We start from the raw sequence: 17,102 nt of genomic DNA on the forward strand, positions 1-17,102 counted from the left end.
CTTCACACCACTCAAACCAATCCAAAGATATTGCTCACACGTCTGCTTACTTGATCCAATTGTGTATCCTCGGTTTCTTTCATAAAATCCATAATCCGAAAAAAAATCCTCCCAGACTAGGCAGTTTTAAGAACAATTTATTAATTTAAAAATAAGTAAATAAAACAGGTATCACACCAGATGGTAAAAAAATGAAAGGAAACAAGGGTGATTAGTGGTGTTTCCTGCAGGTACACACTATAAGATTGGGACCAGGAAGGGTGACCGTGTCTGGATTTGTAATCCACTGACTGTAGAGGTTCGAAGGGAGGCTTAAATAAAGCCTGCCGTACCAGTGACAAGTCCCAAGGTGTTGTGGGAGGAACATAAGGCGGTTGAATAAGTATGACACCCTGGAGGAATGTATGTACATCTGGAAGAAAATATATATATTTTTTAAACCAAAAGGATAATGCCGATATATGCACCTTCAGGGAGGCTAGTCTTAAGCCAATATATAGGCCCCTTTGAAGAAATGCCAGGATTCTGGCAACCCTAAAGACCTTAGGGTCGTACTTACGAGAAGCACACCATGAGAAATAGGTGTGCCAGACCAGTAGTAAATTCTGACAGACGCTGGCTTGCCTGCCTGAATCATTGTCCTAACGACCTTCATCAAAAAACCCTTATTCTTTAGTAAGGTAGTCTCAAGCACCATGCCGTAAAAACAGACGCTGAAGGTCTGGGTGCAGACAAGGCCCCTGACTCGGTAGATCTACTCAGAGGGGCAACAGGAATGGTAGCTTGAATGATATTTGTTGTAGGTCCACAAACCAATGCTGGCATGGCCAGGCCGGAGCTATCAGGCTGAGATCCCCGCCTTCTTGTTTGAATTTCCTGAGTTCTTTGGGGATCATGGATATCAGAGGGAAGACATACTGTATGGAAGATGATAATTCCAATGTACGGACAGAGCATCCGTGAAGCTGGCTTTAGGATCCCTGGACCTCGACCCAAATGTCGACACTTTGTTGTTGTGCCTGGACCCCATTACGTCTGCGTCCGGAAGGCCCCAAGATTCCACCAGAAGCGAAAAGACCTCAGGGTGAAGTGACCACTCCCCTGGATGGATATCTTGACGGCTTAGGAAGTCTGCCTCCCAATTTAGTACACCAGGGATGAAGACCGCCGACAGAGCCAGAAGATGTTGTTCTGCCCAGGTCAAGATCTTGGACACCTCCCACAGAGCTGCTGTGCTGCGTGTGTCCCCCTTACGGTTTATGTATGCCACTGCAGTGGCATTGTCCGATGTTGTCCGTCCCATTTCTGCAGTTTGAGGCATTGAAGGGGGCGTGAATGAAATTGCACCCATTCGACCATATCAAAAGTTGACACTATTAGTCCCAGGAGTTTCGTCACCAAATGAACCGAAACTCTGGGGCTCTGTAGGAACAGCTGAATTCAATGTTGTAACGAGAGGCATTTGTCCGAAGGAAGTGGCATTCTCAGGGACTGAGTGTCCAGAAGCTTGCGCTGCCATGGGATGAGTGCCGATTTCTCCCAATTGAGAAGCCAACCGTGTTGTTGGAGTACCTTGATTGTTATCTCTAAATGAGACAACAGAACCTCCTGGGATTTGGCCACTAGAAGTAAATCGTCCAAGTATGGGAATACTCTGATTTCCAGTTGTGTAGATGTTGCGCCATTATTGCCGTGATTTTTGTGAAAACCCTGGCAGGGGCTACGCCGAATGGGAGGGCCTGGAACTGAAAATGGCGACCCTGAATAGCAAACCTGAGATATTTTTGGTGTGCTGGTAGGATCGGGACATGTAGGTGCGCGTCCCAAATGTCTAGGGAGACCATGTAGTCCCCTGGTTCTAGGGCCAAGATTATTATCTGTAAAGTTTCCATCCGGAACTTTGGGACTTTCACCACTTTGTGATTTTAAATTGAGAATTGGCCTGTAAGTCCCGTTTGGTTTTGGGACTAAGAACAGGGTGGAATAATACCCGAGCCTCCACTGATGTTGGGGGACTGGGGTAATGACCTGAGACCGTAGTAGTGAGTTCAGGGTTTTTAGTAACTGCTCGGCCTTGTGTGGCTTGTGAGGGAGACCCGTGCATAAACTTTTGTGGGGGGGTTCTTTTGAACGATATGGAGTAACCCCTCGACATGACTTCCCGCACCCAGGTGTCCGTTGACCTGGATAGCCAGTGTTGGGTGAAGTGGAGAAGCCTACCTCCCACTTGGGTGTCCCCCTGCGGGAGGCCTGTCCCGTCACGCAGAAGGTTTGTCTGTTTTGGCCGGGGGCTGTCTAGCGGCCCAGGCCTGTTTGGGCTTTGCTTTGTTTGCTTTGGTGGCAGGAGCAGTTCTGGGGTAGGGTTGGCCCCGGGCCTTACCCTGGGGACGAAATGGCAGAAAGGAGGTGGGTTTGGATTTTTGTGGCAGAGCTGTAGGGAGACATGCAGTCTTAGCTGCTGCCAGAGAAGCCACAATTTTGTTAAGCTCCTCCCCAAATAAATGTTCTCCTTTAAATGGCAAAAGTTCCAAAGTCTTTTTGGATTCAAGGTCAGCCTTCGAGAGCCTTAACCAGATAATGCGACGGGCCTGTACAGAGCTAGCAGATGCTTTTGCTGCTAGAATGCCCCCATCAAACATGGCCTCCATTATGTATAATGCGGCTTGTCTGATGTGATGAACACATAATCTGGCATCCTCAGATGCATCTGGTGTAAGTTCACCTTCCAGGACCTGTAACCAGGGTAAAATGGCCTTGGCAGCCCAGGTCGCCGCTATGGTAGGTCTCTGGACCGCCCCCACAAAGGTGAATATGGCCCTTAGAGAATGTTCTAGGCGCCTATCTGGAATCTTTTAGGGAGGATCCTGTAGTGACAGGGAGTACCGATGGTTTGACTAGTCTGGTCACATTTGAGTCTACCTGAGGAGGAACCTCCCAGGGTTTACAATCCTCAGGGGGCAGAGGATATCTGAAGAAAACCCTTACGTGAGATCGGCGCCCAAAGCTGGGGGAGGTGCTGCAGGCTAGGTAACGCCCCCCCCCCCCCCCTTTGCTGAACTTCCCCCACCGGTGCATAGTGAGCCCTTAATACAATGGAATCCAAAGATATCCAGCCTGCGCTCAAGCCCTGGTGGTCTAGTGGAGTCCCTGCCACAAGCAGCAGTGTCCACCCCAGCTGCTGTGTCTCTCTCCACTGCATGGCAGCGGTTTGCGCTCTCACAGAGAGCCTTACCTGCTCCTTTGCTCCGGCCACACTGCCTGGGGGAGATGTCTGGTGGTATTGGCCCTGTGTCTCTCCCCCGCCGAGTACCCCTCTGACCCAGGTCATGGGGGAGTTCCAGCGCTGGCGGGAGTGATGTGGCTGCCATGCCGCCGTCAGTATGACTGACAGCGGAGGCAGCCCAGCCGCATCATGAAGCACAGTGTAAAACTCTCTTATATAATTAGCCACTCATTCTTCCCTTGTGTGTATAACGCTGGGAGGGGTTACAAGAGCTATATACACACATAGTTTCTGCCTTAGGACACCCCCCCGCCCAGCGTTATACACAAACCCGCCCCCCTAGGGATAGACCAGCGTTATACACATCCCCACACCCTTGGAAAACACCTCCCCCCGCCCAGCACCACCCACCATCCACCATTATACACCACAGCCAACAGGTGAGCAGCGGGTCTGCATGCACCCCCCCCCCCCCCCAGATCAGCAGGTCTGCACCGCCCCAACCCCAGACCCGCACAACCCCCCCCCCCCCCCCAAGCGAGCAGCAGATCAACCTGCTCCCCCCCCGGATCATCGGAGGTCTGCCAGCACAACACCCCCCCCCCCGGATCAGTGGGTCTGAGCGCCACCCCCTCCCCCCGGCACAAGCAGCGGGTCTGCCTGCACCCCCCACCAGAGCCGCAGGTCTGCCAACAATGCTGCCCGCGCCCCTTTCCTCCCCCGGGCAGCGAGTCTGCGAGCACGCCCCCCACCTGCTGCATCAGCGGGTCTGCCCGCACCCACCACCCCCAGAGCAGAGGGTCTGCCTGCAACCCACTCGCCATAGTAGTGGGTATGCCCACCCGGAGCGGCGGGTAAGCACGCACCCCCCCTTCTCGCTGGAGCAGCGGATATGCCCGCACCCCCCCCCCCCCCTCGCTGGAGCAGTGGGTATGCCCGCCCCCACCCGTAGCGATCCAGTGGGGGGGGCGGGCATACCCGCTGCTCCGGGGAGTTGCAGGCATACCCGCTGCTCCGGCGAGGGGGGGGGGTGCGTGGAGATCCGCCACTCTGGGGGAGGGGGAGAGCGGGCATACCCGCTGCTCCAGGGGGGTGTTGCCAAACCCGATGCTCCAGGGGTGGGGGGGGTGTAGCCCCTTACGACGGTGCGCTATGAGTCTCCTAGTTAGAAATATTTTTTTTTTTTAAAAGCTTCTTTTGGGATTACCTCAGAAACGATGCTACAGCTTCCTGCTGGCACCAAACAAAAACCAGAGCTGAGCATGGAGGCGGGGTTATAGGGGAGAGGGACCAGGCATCCTGGGAAACTTTAAGAAGCTTCGTTGATTGGTGCCCCGGACCCTTGGATCCACCTACAACCCCTGATGTCACCCTGTGGGAACCATGGATCCCGAAGAAGAAATTGGTCCCTCTATAAGGCCTCTTTGGTGTGTGACTGTATGCAGTAATCCTTACCTATGGTGCTAATTGCTATTTTTGTTTGATTGAAAAAATTGTATACTATGTAAAGCTATAAGGATCTTTGAGGTATAATGCCAATATACATTGTGCATTGGAGGAGTGAAATATAGATAAGCCAAAATATAATTGTATATTTATGTCTCTGAAACAGTCCTCTTATCTTCATTATGCTTTTATCTGCTAATTGGTTTTACAGTTCTCTGTGCCATATCGTTCAATACTATGTATAAGTACAGATATACAACACTGTTTTGCAAAGAAATCAGCTTTTTCGACTGTAATTTCAACTAAATATTTTCATTTATTTAAAAGAAACATTTTAAAATGTAAAAGATAAAGTAAATTATTCCTTTTGTTTTCTTTCTCACTCAATGTTTGTAAAAACAAGAAATTAGAAACTTACAGTGAGGTCATTTCTAATGGCAAAGTTTTCCGGTTTGACATCACAAAGGTGCAGCCGATGAGAGAACATGTTGTCAAACTGATGGACCATGTCTAAAAAACTGATGGCGATATCAAGGAGAGCATTCATCCTTTGCTCACCTGTTCTGCATTGACCAACAACTTCCTCTAAGGAGAAGAGATTTTGCTTCCAAGAGTGTCCAGCACTCAGAAACTCTACTGCATAGAAGTGTCCACAGGTTCCAATTACATGTAGGACATGTCGGCTGAAGTCTTGTAGCAAATTAAAGAGCAGATACTCTTCTTGCTGAAATAAAGACCACATACTGGCAAGCTCCACTTTCCAGTTCTGATGATTCTTCCTTTCAATCCAGATGGGTACTAGGGTTTTATTTGGTAGGTCCAAACCCAAGGAATTTTTAATTTCCACAGCTACCATGACAAGCAGTTCTGTATCTGTAAGTGTTCTAGGGTCTGAATCGTCCAACAAGATAGGTGCTTGGAATTTAGAAAACATGTCATTCTTTGACTTCAGGATTATTGAATTGCCTTGCCAGTCGGCTTGCATAACCTTTTTCCCCCGACGATAGTAAAGACAGTGCTTATAAACCAATTTGTGCGTCACACAAAGATCCTCACACAGGTCTCCTGTCACAACTCCATCGGTGTAATCATAACACTGAGGAAAGAAAATAAGATAAACTATATGTCAAAAAGAATAAACATTGCACAGAAATTTTTATATGAAAAGATCCAGCTGTAAATTTAGAAGCTAGGTCCCTTATGGGGGGGTGGTATGATGGGATTCTGACGGTCTGTATACCGGGATTGGAATCCCGATTGCCGGTACTCCTTGCAGGCTTGGTGGCTCACTGAACTCGCCATCGGTTCTATTTTCCCTCTATGGGGGTCCTCCACCCCCATGATGGAGAATTGCCCATGTCAGTTTGGATCCCGACTGTCATGCATTTGAATAGTCGGGATTACAATGTTGGCATACTGACCATTGGGTTCCCAACTGTCTGGCCATTATCTGGAACCCCCTTATGGTTACTGGATGGACTATGTCATCAATAACAGCCTGTTTAAAGGAAGGCCTGATAAAACAAGTACAAGCTAACATTCAAACAAAGCTAGCTTATAATATAATTCTGAATCATACAATTGTACACCATAAAATACGCTGATACTGCTTGCAGTGCATAAATTGTCAATCCAAAGAAAAGGAACTTTGACATACAGTTTCTACTTTGCAGGTGTCAAAAAATATTACTGACTCAAACGTATTTAATCAAAATTAATGCAGAGCAAATGTGAAAGTCTGGTGATCAGAGGCAGCAACATTAAATCAAACCCTGAACAATTGGCTTAAGTTCTCCAAAATATTTATTCTTTAACTTTTTTCTTTAACTAGAAAATAGAGCAAGCAAGCGCATTAGTTAAAGTTTAACTTTAAAAGCATTTCTAATTTTAAAATACTTTTTTCCCTATAATGTATTTCCCTACAGCAACTTTGTTAACTATATTGTTTTATCTATAGGGCTTTTTTTTATTATTTTTCAGACAAGTTTTGGATATTAACAAATGGTATTATATTTAATAAATGTCGATTTTTATTGGTTGCTAAGATGCAATCGCAGACTTACATCGACAAAATCCAACATATTGGACAATATTGATTTGTCAATTTTGACCCAAAAAGGATTAGAGTCAGTGAGTCGGAATTTTTATTAAGTACCATTTTTCATAGAATCATCGGAACTAACTGATTGGTAAATTAAAACAACCATCTGGAATTTGCCTGATTGATGTACAGACTAATCAGGCAAATCTAATTACAAGCAAAATAAAGAGAATAATTCTTCACATCGGATCTGCAGCTAAATTAAATTAGAAACAAGAATGCAAAGAACCAGCAGCTGAAAATCGGAAAGGCAACACAATACTGGCAAAGTTAAACACAGTATAGACAAGAAGCGGTGTCCAGCAGGCAAAGCTCCTCTATAAATGTTTTGACACCCCCCTCTCCTAGTTTATCCTGTAGTTTTTTTTAAATTATGTTATCTGCTATTAAATGATGTGCTTCACTGAACTGAAGTAGAGAAATACCATTTTGTATGTTCTTCTGATGACTGTTTTTCCAAGATAAGCTTAAGGCTAAATAGTTTAATACATCCTGATTAATTTAGTTAAAGAACACACTATGTTGAAAATGGCATGAATGAGAATAGCAATACGTGTTTCAGGATATTATATTTTAGATAATAATAACTGTATGTAGATGGTGCTGGTTCTCCTATGGGACTTAAGGCACTTTACAGACATAAAAAATAGAGCACAACGTTCTAAGGATTTACCATTACAGCCATTAAAAAAAATCCTCCATAACAACAATAAAAGGAAAACCTAGGGTACCCGAATTGACAGTCATAAGGTCGACCTCTATAGGTCGACAGTCAAAAGGTCGACAATGAAAAGGTTGACAGGGTCAAAAGGTTAACAGTCAAAAGGTCGACAGGGTCAAAAGGTCGACATGGACATAGTCGACATACAAAATTTCGAGCCAACATGTGCCTACAGGTGGTATTTCATACCCTACATCAGGACAGGCCAACCTGTGGCACTCCAGATGTTGTGAAACTACAAATCCCAGCATGCCTTGACACAGTTTTAACACTCCCTTATAGCAAAACTGTGTCAAGGCATGATGGTATTTGTAGTTTGACAACATCTGGAGAGCCACAGGTTGGCCTGGCCTGCCCTACATCCACTACGGCATGGAGGGAGAATATAATAGCCTGAAGCATGGCGAGTGTAGAGAGCCATGCGAGGGGATGCGGTGCATAGGTCGACATTGGAGTCTATGTCGACCTATGTCGACATAGACAACTAAATTTTGCAAAACTAATGTTGACCTTTTCCATGTTGACCTTTTGACTATGTTGACCTTTTTGGCAGTTGACCTTTTGACCCTGTCGACCTTAGGACCCTGTCAACCTTTGGACCCTGTTGATCTTTTGACCATGTCAACCTTTTCATTGTTGACCTTTGGACCCTGTCTACCTTTTCACTGTCGACATTTGGACCATGTCGACCTTTTGACTGTCAACCATTAGTGGTCGACCATATGATAGCAGACCTAGACACTGTTGAACTAATATACCATACCCAAACCTAGAGAGTAGGCATTGTGCATGGTTGGACAACTATTACACCCACCGTCTTGTGCGCACTACATAGGATTACCCTAAATGGGATAGTTACATTTAGAAAATAAAATACAAAATGGGATTGTGACCCTAATGCTACAAATAAAGGGGGTGATTCTGGTTGTTTTGCAAACTCCTTCTTTAATGGACAAAACCATGTACACTGCAGGTGGGGCTGATGTAACATGTGCAGAGAGAGAGAGTTACATTTGGGTGAGTTATTTTGTTTCTGGCAGAGTAATTACTGGCTGCTTTATTCTAACACTGCAATTTAGATTTCAGTTTGAACACACCCCACCGAAATGTAACTCTCTCTGCACACGTTACCTGCACTGCACATGGTTTTGTCTATTAAAAGGGTTTGCTTTTGCAAACCAACCAGAATCACCCTCATAGTCCCAATTTAACGTCATGTCCATATATTTTTCATTCCATCTATAATTATACCAAGTCAGCTAAACATGTTAGTTGCTCTATAAAAGATTACAGTTACACTGTGGGAGATAAGCCAAACAGGGACCCAAGGCATATACAGATGGGTCTTTTCCCATCTTTGCAGGGGATGGCGCTGGCGTCGCCAGCCGCCATCCCCCGCCAGCGCCATGGCGATCGTGAGAAGGGGACGCGCGCGCACGAGAGGCGCGCGCGTCCCCTTCCGACGGCGCTTCCATACGTTTCCCCGGGTCCCCGCCGGCTTGCCGGCGGTAACCTGGGGTCCCAGCCGACTGCCCGCACCCCCCACTAACCCCCCCTAACCCTGTCCGTCTCCCTGAGGCGGAGACGGACAGGGTTTCCGTCGCGCTAGCGACGGAGACTGAGACGCGCGTGCGCGTGAGACGCACGCGCGTCTCAGTTTTCTCGCTGGCGAGGCTGCTGGCGGGTCGCCAGCGCGTACGTTCTGGCGACCCGCCAGCAAGGATGAAAAACATAACATACTGTATATGAGAAAGCTCAAACATGTAAAAGTATTATATACCCTGTATAAATAGATCAGCATTTAGTTCATCTTGACCATGGAGCTATCCACCTATTGTGCATCTGTGATACAAGTATATATACAGGTTGAGTATCCCTTATCCAGATATCTGTTATCCAAATTATTCTGAAAACCATAGTTTCCAGAATGTGATTTTTTTTTTCATGCTGAAGCACTACTGGGGACATCTGTAACAGCACTACTGGGGACATCTGTAACAGCACTACTGGGGACATCTGTAACAGCACTACTGGGGACATCTGTAACAGCACTACTGGGGACATTTGTAACAGCACTACTGGGGACATCTGTAACTGGCACTACTGGGGACAGCTGTATCTGGCACTACTGGGGACATGATATGTAACTGGCACTACTGGGGACATCTGTAACAGCACTACTAGGGACATCTGTAACAGCACTACTGGGGACATCTGTAACTGCATTACTGGGGACATCTGTAACAGCACTACTGGGGACATCTGTAACTGGCACTACTGGGGACATCTGTAACTGGCACTAATGGGGACATGATATGTAACTGGCACTGGGGACATCTGTAACAGCACTACTGGGTACATCTCTAACTGGCACTACTGGGAACATCTCTAGCCGGCACTACTGGGAACATCTGTAACAGCACTACTGGGGACATCTGTAACAGCATTACTGGAGACATATGTAATTGTCACTACTGGGGACATCTGTAACTGGCACTACTGGGGACATCTGTAACAGCACTACTGGGGACATCTGTACCAGCATTACTGGAGACATCTGTAACTGGCACTACTGGGGACATGATATGTAACTGGCACTGGGGACATCTGTAACAGCACTACTGGGTACATCTCTAACTGGCACTACTGGGGACATCTGTAACAGCACTACTGGGGACATATGTAACTGGCACTACTGGTGACATATGTAATTGGCACTACTGGGGACATCTGTAACTGGCACTACTGGGGACATGATATGTAACTGCCACTATTGGGGACATCTGAAACAGCACTACTGAGAACATGATATGTAACTGGCACTACCGGGGACATCTCTAGCTGGCACTACTGGGGACATGATATGTAACTGGCACTATTGGGGACATCTGTAACAGCACTACTGGGGATATGATATGCAATTGGCACTAAATATGTGCTAGAAAATCAATGCTTGGCATTCAAATTCAGTGTCTGAGATTGTACACAAACTTTGTTACATGTTTTGAAACCTTGTTTCATGCACAAAATATATTTTTTGTAGCATTATCGTGCAGACCCCAGAAGAGTCTCTGGGGCCAGCCCAGCATCTCCAAGAATGCTGGACACACCCCCAGACTGAGCAGACTGAGCAAAATGCAGCCCCCCTTCCCATGAGGCAATGTCCCCTTCCCACCTGCACGCACGTTCAAGATGCATTGGGGCCATTTCTGATTACACCACATGCAGCTACTCATTTATTTATTAACAGTTTCTTATATACAGTGGCGCATACATATTCTGCAGCTCTTTACAGGGAATAGTTGAACATTCACTGCCCCAGTGGAGATTACAATCTATATTACCTACCACATGTACACGCACACACAAACATTCTAGGGTTAATTTTTATTGGGAGCCAATTAGCCTACCAGTATATTTTTGGATTGTGGGAGGAAACCGGAGTACATAGAGGAAACCCACGCAAGCACGGGGAGAATATACAACTCTGCAATCTATATTCTATACCACATGTACAAAAGCACACACACACAAATAATCTAGGGTTCATTTTTATTGGGAGCCAATTAACCTACCAGTATATTTTTGGATTGTGGGAGGAAACCGGAGTACCTGGAGGGAACACACGCAAGTATGGGGAGAATATACAAACCCTGCACAGTTACAGCCATGGTGGAAATGGAACCCATGACCTCAGCGCTGTGAGGCAGTAATGCTAACCATTACACCATCCGTACTGCCCTACTCATGGCAGCCTCTATACTTACATTCCACAAATCAAGATGTTGGCGGTAAATTCTAGTTTAACAAACATGCCCCATTTCAAATCCGGTTGCTGTAACATTTTCATTTTGTGAGAGTAGGTTGAACACAAAGATGAAAGACAAAAATCTAATTTGTAGATGGCCGCTGTCATTCACAGACTTGCAAGGGGCAGGATTTCACTATGGCTGGGCAGCTGCTATCTGATTGCAGTCCTCTGCAAATTCACACAGCAGTGAACAGGTCTGAATTAGGCCCAAGATGCTAGAGAAAAAGATGAAGACATTTGTGATCTAGCCAATAAGACATGTAATGGCCTTGTTGCAAAGTGCCATGATTCACACCATCTGTCAATAGGTGGGACCACGATGACATAATTCACGTGGTTTGAATCATCAAGCCCGCACTTCATTAGGAAGGCATCTTCCAGACATTCAAGAAGAGTAGGCAAGTGTGATGTATAGAGAATAATTATCTGAACATTGTACACATAGATAGTACTAAGACTATACTGAGTAATAATATAGTACAGAAGGAGCAACGCTCATCCATTTCGCCAGCACGCCTAGGCAAGGGTTTTGGCACACCACTTTTGTGCACTTCAATATGCATGCAATAAACATCACCACCACTGGGTGGACAATGCTCCACGAATTCAGCAGCGGTTTGATATACAGTACAGCACAGATGGAGCTAAGTCATTTGCAGGGAATGGGACGCGCTTGTGTATGAGACGCTTGTGCGTCTCATTCCCGGTGAGCGATGTTGTGGCTCCAACTGTTTATTACAGTACAATACAAGCTCGGGCAAATGGGCCCTGTAATGTACAGTCAGGTGGAGGGCAACATAGCATCCTGCAGTTCACATGTACAAAAATAATATAATGTCAAAGGCGCTCAAGAAAGGTGCTTAGATTTCCAAAAAAAAACATTTATACTATATAGTGTGTTTTTGGTTCAATGTCCTTTTGTCCATATACAGGTATATGTCAATACTTTATTTTGGCAAGAGTGTGATCAGCCACAAAAAGAGACATGGGGCCAAATGTAATAGGGTGAGAGTTTCAGAAAGTAAGAGATTTTGGGAGAGTTTTCCCATGTTTTTTAAAGCAGCAATTACATGGCAAAATGAACCTGGTTTTGCAGTGTAATTGATTGCTGCTTTAAAAAAAAAGGGGAAAAACTCTCCCAAAATCTCTCGCTTTCTGAAACTCTCACCCTATTACATTTGGCCCATGATGTTGATTGCATAAATCCATCTTTCTAGGTAAAAGAACAGGCACTTTGATACAATGGGGTAAAATGTATTTATACATTGCACTCACATGGGATAAATAAGAAAAAGCATATTATCAACAGCAGGTGATAAAGGGGGTGGCATCAACTATTTCGCCTCACCACACCGCTCCTGGGAATGCCTTACAAAGCTCCTGAACTCCAAAGGCAAGACCAGGGGTGTTCAGATGATAAATGGATGCAGACACAATTTACAAATAACAGCGCCGTTACTCCTGTCAAGGGCACAACAGCTCAATGCATTTTGGACTTACGAGTCTTTCATCAGAAGCATGCGGTTAACATAAGCATAACTGATGGCATGAGATCACTCTGTACATAGACTCATGTCGCTATCACCAGGTGTCGTAGGCTAGTGGATAAGTGTGCCGCTCTCCTTGCTTGGAGACCTGGGTTGATTCTCTAAGTGACATTGGGGCAGTTGTATTAAGCTTTAAGAGATAAATCCAAGGGTTATAAGGAGAGATAACTGTCCAGCCAATCACCTGCTAACTGCCATGTTAAAGCCTGTGTTTGAAAAAAGTCAGTAAGGAGCTGATTGGCTGGACGTTTATCTCTCCTTATCACCCTTGCATTTATCTCTTGTTAAAGCTTAATACATCTGCCCCAATGTTTGGTTTCTCTCTCTATGTTTTTAGTCTAGGATACATACAGTTATACATACTACTTTACTGTACAGCATTGTATGTTATATAGACATTTTTTCTCAGAAAATGCTAATGCATAGGTTATGCATACACTGTATATGGACACTTTTGTATCTGAGTCTCATTACGCTATTTAAAACACATAGGGGCTATGGGGATAGAGTGAATATACAGTCACCATACTGTCCCCAGCAGGCCAGACTCAAGTAACGATGTGGGTTAACAAAATGGCTACCAAGCCTGAACGAGGGCTTCGTTGAAGCCCACATCTATGGAGCAAGCAACGGCATAGGTCTTATGTCTAAGGGGAATGCTACTTATTGCACTGCAATAGGCAAGCTAAATAAGCATGGCTCCATCTCTACCAAATAACATTCACTGGGTCTGTGATGGGTCATTCTGGGCCCAATTCAGTGTCTTGCTCGACCCGGGTTATCCGTTCATACTGAACAGCAACCTGGGTCTGATCCAAGATGGGGCCATTCTCTCCCTTTCTGCCAGATTTCAGTATATGGCGTCTCACACGCTCGCGCGTCCATTGCCGAGAATGTTGCGTGCGAGAGCATCTCCGATGCCAGCTGACGATAGCATGGGTTGGCGGACGGTGCAATGGGAGCCGCTCAGGTGAGAGCTGTTCCGTTAGCATGTCCCACATTTTTCCAGGATCACCTCATCTTAATTGTAGGAGGGCACATGCAAATTCAGTGTAGTGTGGTAAAAATAGGTTTCTTGAAAAACAGTTGCTTCGAGTGTACCTCAGATATTGGAGCCTTTTTTGTTTTATTCTATGAAATAGCATGCACACGTAAGACATGTACATGTGCATGAGCCAAGTGGGACTATTTAGCAATAATGAGCGTTGGCTCAAATATTTTCAGCAATAAGTTTCTCAAAAACAGCAGTTGTGTTAACCTGCTGTCACTGGGAAGTATCCCCTGGAAGTCTTTAAGGAAAAAAAACAGGCTTTTTGCCACGGCTAGATGCCTCTCACCTGATCGGGATTACTATTTTTTTTTTTGTTGGGGGGGGGGGGGGGGGGGCGCTGATGGTTTGTCTGCCTGTGCTCCTCATTCACCTCTCTCCTGCAAGCTGGCTGCTGCTCTATTCATGGATCATTATCTGCATCAGACAGCACCTGGCTAGAGGGAGTTGGTGGATTACTGGCAGACAAATCATCCAGCAAGAAACAGCAGCATCAGGCTGGTAGTAGGAGGTTGGGGGCTCATGATCCAGGACCGGTGAGAGGTAACTCTCCATGCTGCAGTAGACTTTAATTCAAAGGAGACAGAGTGGGAGGAGTTTCCTTCAGCTTCAAGGAATGATTGGCCGAGATCCTTCTCTCAGCAGTTTTTGCTTTTTCTCAAAAAACGCTGTGGTGTAAATTTACTAAAACTTCTAAAACTGAAAAGTAGCGATGTTTTCCCTAGCAACCAATCAGATTCTAGCTATAATTTCTTTCTTGATTCCTAGAAATTGATAGACAGAATCTGATTGGTTATGCAACATTCACACTTTTTACTTTAAGAAATGTTACTAAATTTACCCCTAAGAGCTATAGAGAGCAACAGCTTGCTATCTACAAAGTGATGTAGATGTCGGCACTTAATAGAGAAGATAATTGTCTGTTAACCCTTTCCTACATAGCTGTAATACTTCAATCATGCGGATAAGTTTGTTCAGCGTGAGCTACAGTATGTAAATAACTGTGGATAAAATAAACAATTATAGCTTTAAGGTACTGCCTTTGACACAGGGTTGCCTACCCTCCCGGAATGGCCGGGATGGTCCCGGAAATCGGGTCTCCCTCCCGGCCCCCCGGAAAGGGGGCAACCCTCCCGCATTGCCCTCGGTCTCCAGAAAACCGCCCCTTGGTAGGGGGGTCCGTGGGTCAAATTACGCAATCACGTCACTTTAGCCCCACCCCCCACAGCGCAATACATAAAATACCGGCATTGCGCAGCAGGGGGCATGGATAAAATAATGCGATCACTCTAGCCACGCCCCCAAACAGTGCAACCCGGCCATGGCCCCGCCCCTGCACCAACTCATTTTGCTCCCGGCAATGGCCCTGCTCCCCCTGCCTTACTGAGGTGGCAGCCAGAAAGTCGGTAACCGTACTTTGGCAGCAAGGTAATATTATTATGAATCTGTAATTCATGCATGACAAGGTGTTATTTCTGTTTCCCAGACCTGCAATCTGACACAAAAGCACAAAACATAAAGCTGTAGCTGACACCTGAAGTCAGTGGCATGCGTGACCTCGGTGAGCCGGCATCCATTACGTACTAGACTTATGGCCCCAGGCTATACCTTTTCCTGTTTATACAATGTTGAAAAGAATAAAGAAATATTTAAGGTTTACTCAAAAGTAGATGAGCCCAGCTTCCATTAAAACATTTTGACAACTTTTAAATTTGCTTTAAAATGTTTTAACTTTTATTAATTTGCCATTACATTAACCATTACATTTGGTTTAGTAAACGGATAGACAATTAAAATAGGCATAACTATTTGTTAAATGTTTTCCTGAAATTTTTAAACTGCTATAATTATGTATTGAGTCCATGACTTACTGCGTGTGTTTCTTATTTTTTTTAAAAGGGATATTTAACAGATTCAGACTTGCAATAAAAACGTCAGTTATTGAGCATATTTATTATGTGTAACAGAATTTCTAGACAAAGAGCTAATAGCGGTGATAGCTTCCCATTATGGGGCTAATAATTAGTTGGGTGCAAAGAAGAAAAAAAAAGATCAAGTAACTTATCACCTTGGAAAACCATGTTGTACTCTGGACCGGTGTAATGCTATCCATACACTTGTGCGATTGCATTCGACGCTTTATCGGGTTTGATTTCCCTTGAAGCTCACCTTTCGATAAATTGCATCAAAAATGCTTTTTTTAGTGTACAATTGTGCATACAATCATGCATTTTATCAAAAGCCCCTTGTGCTAAAAAAATCGGACGGGATTGCATGACCCAATGCGATTGCATCGAATGCTGTAAAAAACACACCAGATTATCGAACAGATCTGTGCACAGTGGGTGGAAGAGGAGTGGCCAGGAAGGGTGAGCAGAAATCTTCAGGAGGCTTGTGGGCATCCTAGGCAAAACTTCAACCTACTGAGCCCCCCTCCACAACCCCGACACTGCAACCAATAACCACTTTCTAGTCGCTCAAGTGAAAGTGTGAAGTATTTTAGGAGTTGCAAAACTGACATCTGAATGAAGTACAACAAGGATGTCTTTCTCATTGACATCCTTAATTTTGTAATAGGAAGACTCAGCTGTGCACCCCTAGATCCGGGTGCTCTAGGGAACTTCCTACCGCTGTCTTAAAGGCCCATACACACTATAAGATTATTTTCCAATCCGGCTGGTTGGAAGGAAAATCTAGACATTTTTGGGAGCAAATCACAACTGACCATTTGCTCCTTAACATGGAAAACTGACAAAAATGGTCATTGGTTAAATCAATTTATGCAGATGCTTTTGTCCATTTTCCAGCTTTTGGGAGCAAATTGTTGTTTGTAATTTGTGCCAAGAAATTTCCAGATTTTCATTCCAACCAGCCAGAATGGAAAGATAATGTTATAGTGTGTATGGGCCTTAATGGTAGAGCTGGCCCTGGTTGTACTAAAGGTGGGGCAGATATAATTAGGAGAGAGGTGACTCCGACTCCAAACTCAGATCTAGGTTGCAGTATTAAAGTAAAGCTGTCCAGTATTTATGAACTACTTCCAAAATCAGTCTGTATTTTGCCTGTATGCAAAAATAATAAATGTATTTGCAACATACTTGCCTACTTTTGAAAACTAGTTCAGGGAGATTATAGTTGGTAATAGAATTTTGCAAAGCACCCCATTGAGGGGGCATGTCATGCTCCACCCAAAGGGCGTGTCTAG

The 17,102-nt window shown here is 45.1% G+C and overlaps 1 protein-coding gene across 1 annotated transcript in view; it reads right to left on the bottom strand.

Moving 5' to 3' along the window:
• The window catches only part of DIPK1C (divergent protein kinase domain 1C), a 72,145-nt gene that overhangs the window by 44,888 nt on the left and 10,155 nt on the right, over positions 1-17,102 (bottom strand). Inside the window, exon 2 of the mRNA XM_083187745.1 lies at positions 5,088-5,765. Within this exon, the coding sequence (XP_083043871.1) occupies positions 5,088-5,765 (678 nt within the window). The remainder of the gene's footprint in view (positions 1-5,087; positions 5,766-17,102) is intronic.

Source organism: Crinia signifera, chromosome 5 (genome assembly GCF_055691185.1).
Source record: "Crinia signifera chromosome 5, ASM5569118v1, whole genome shotgun sequence".
Taxonomy (NCBI): Eukaryota; Metazoa; Chordata; class Amphibia; order Anura; family Myobatrachidae; genus Crinia; species Crinia signifera.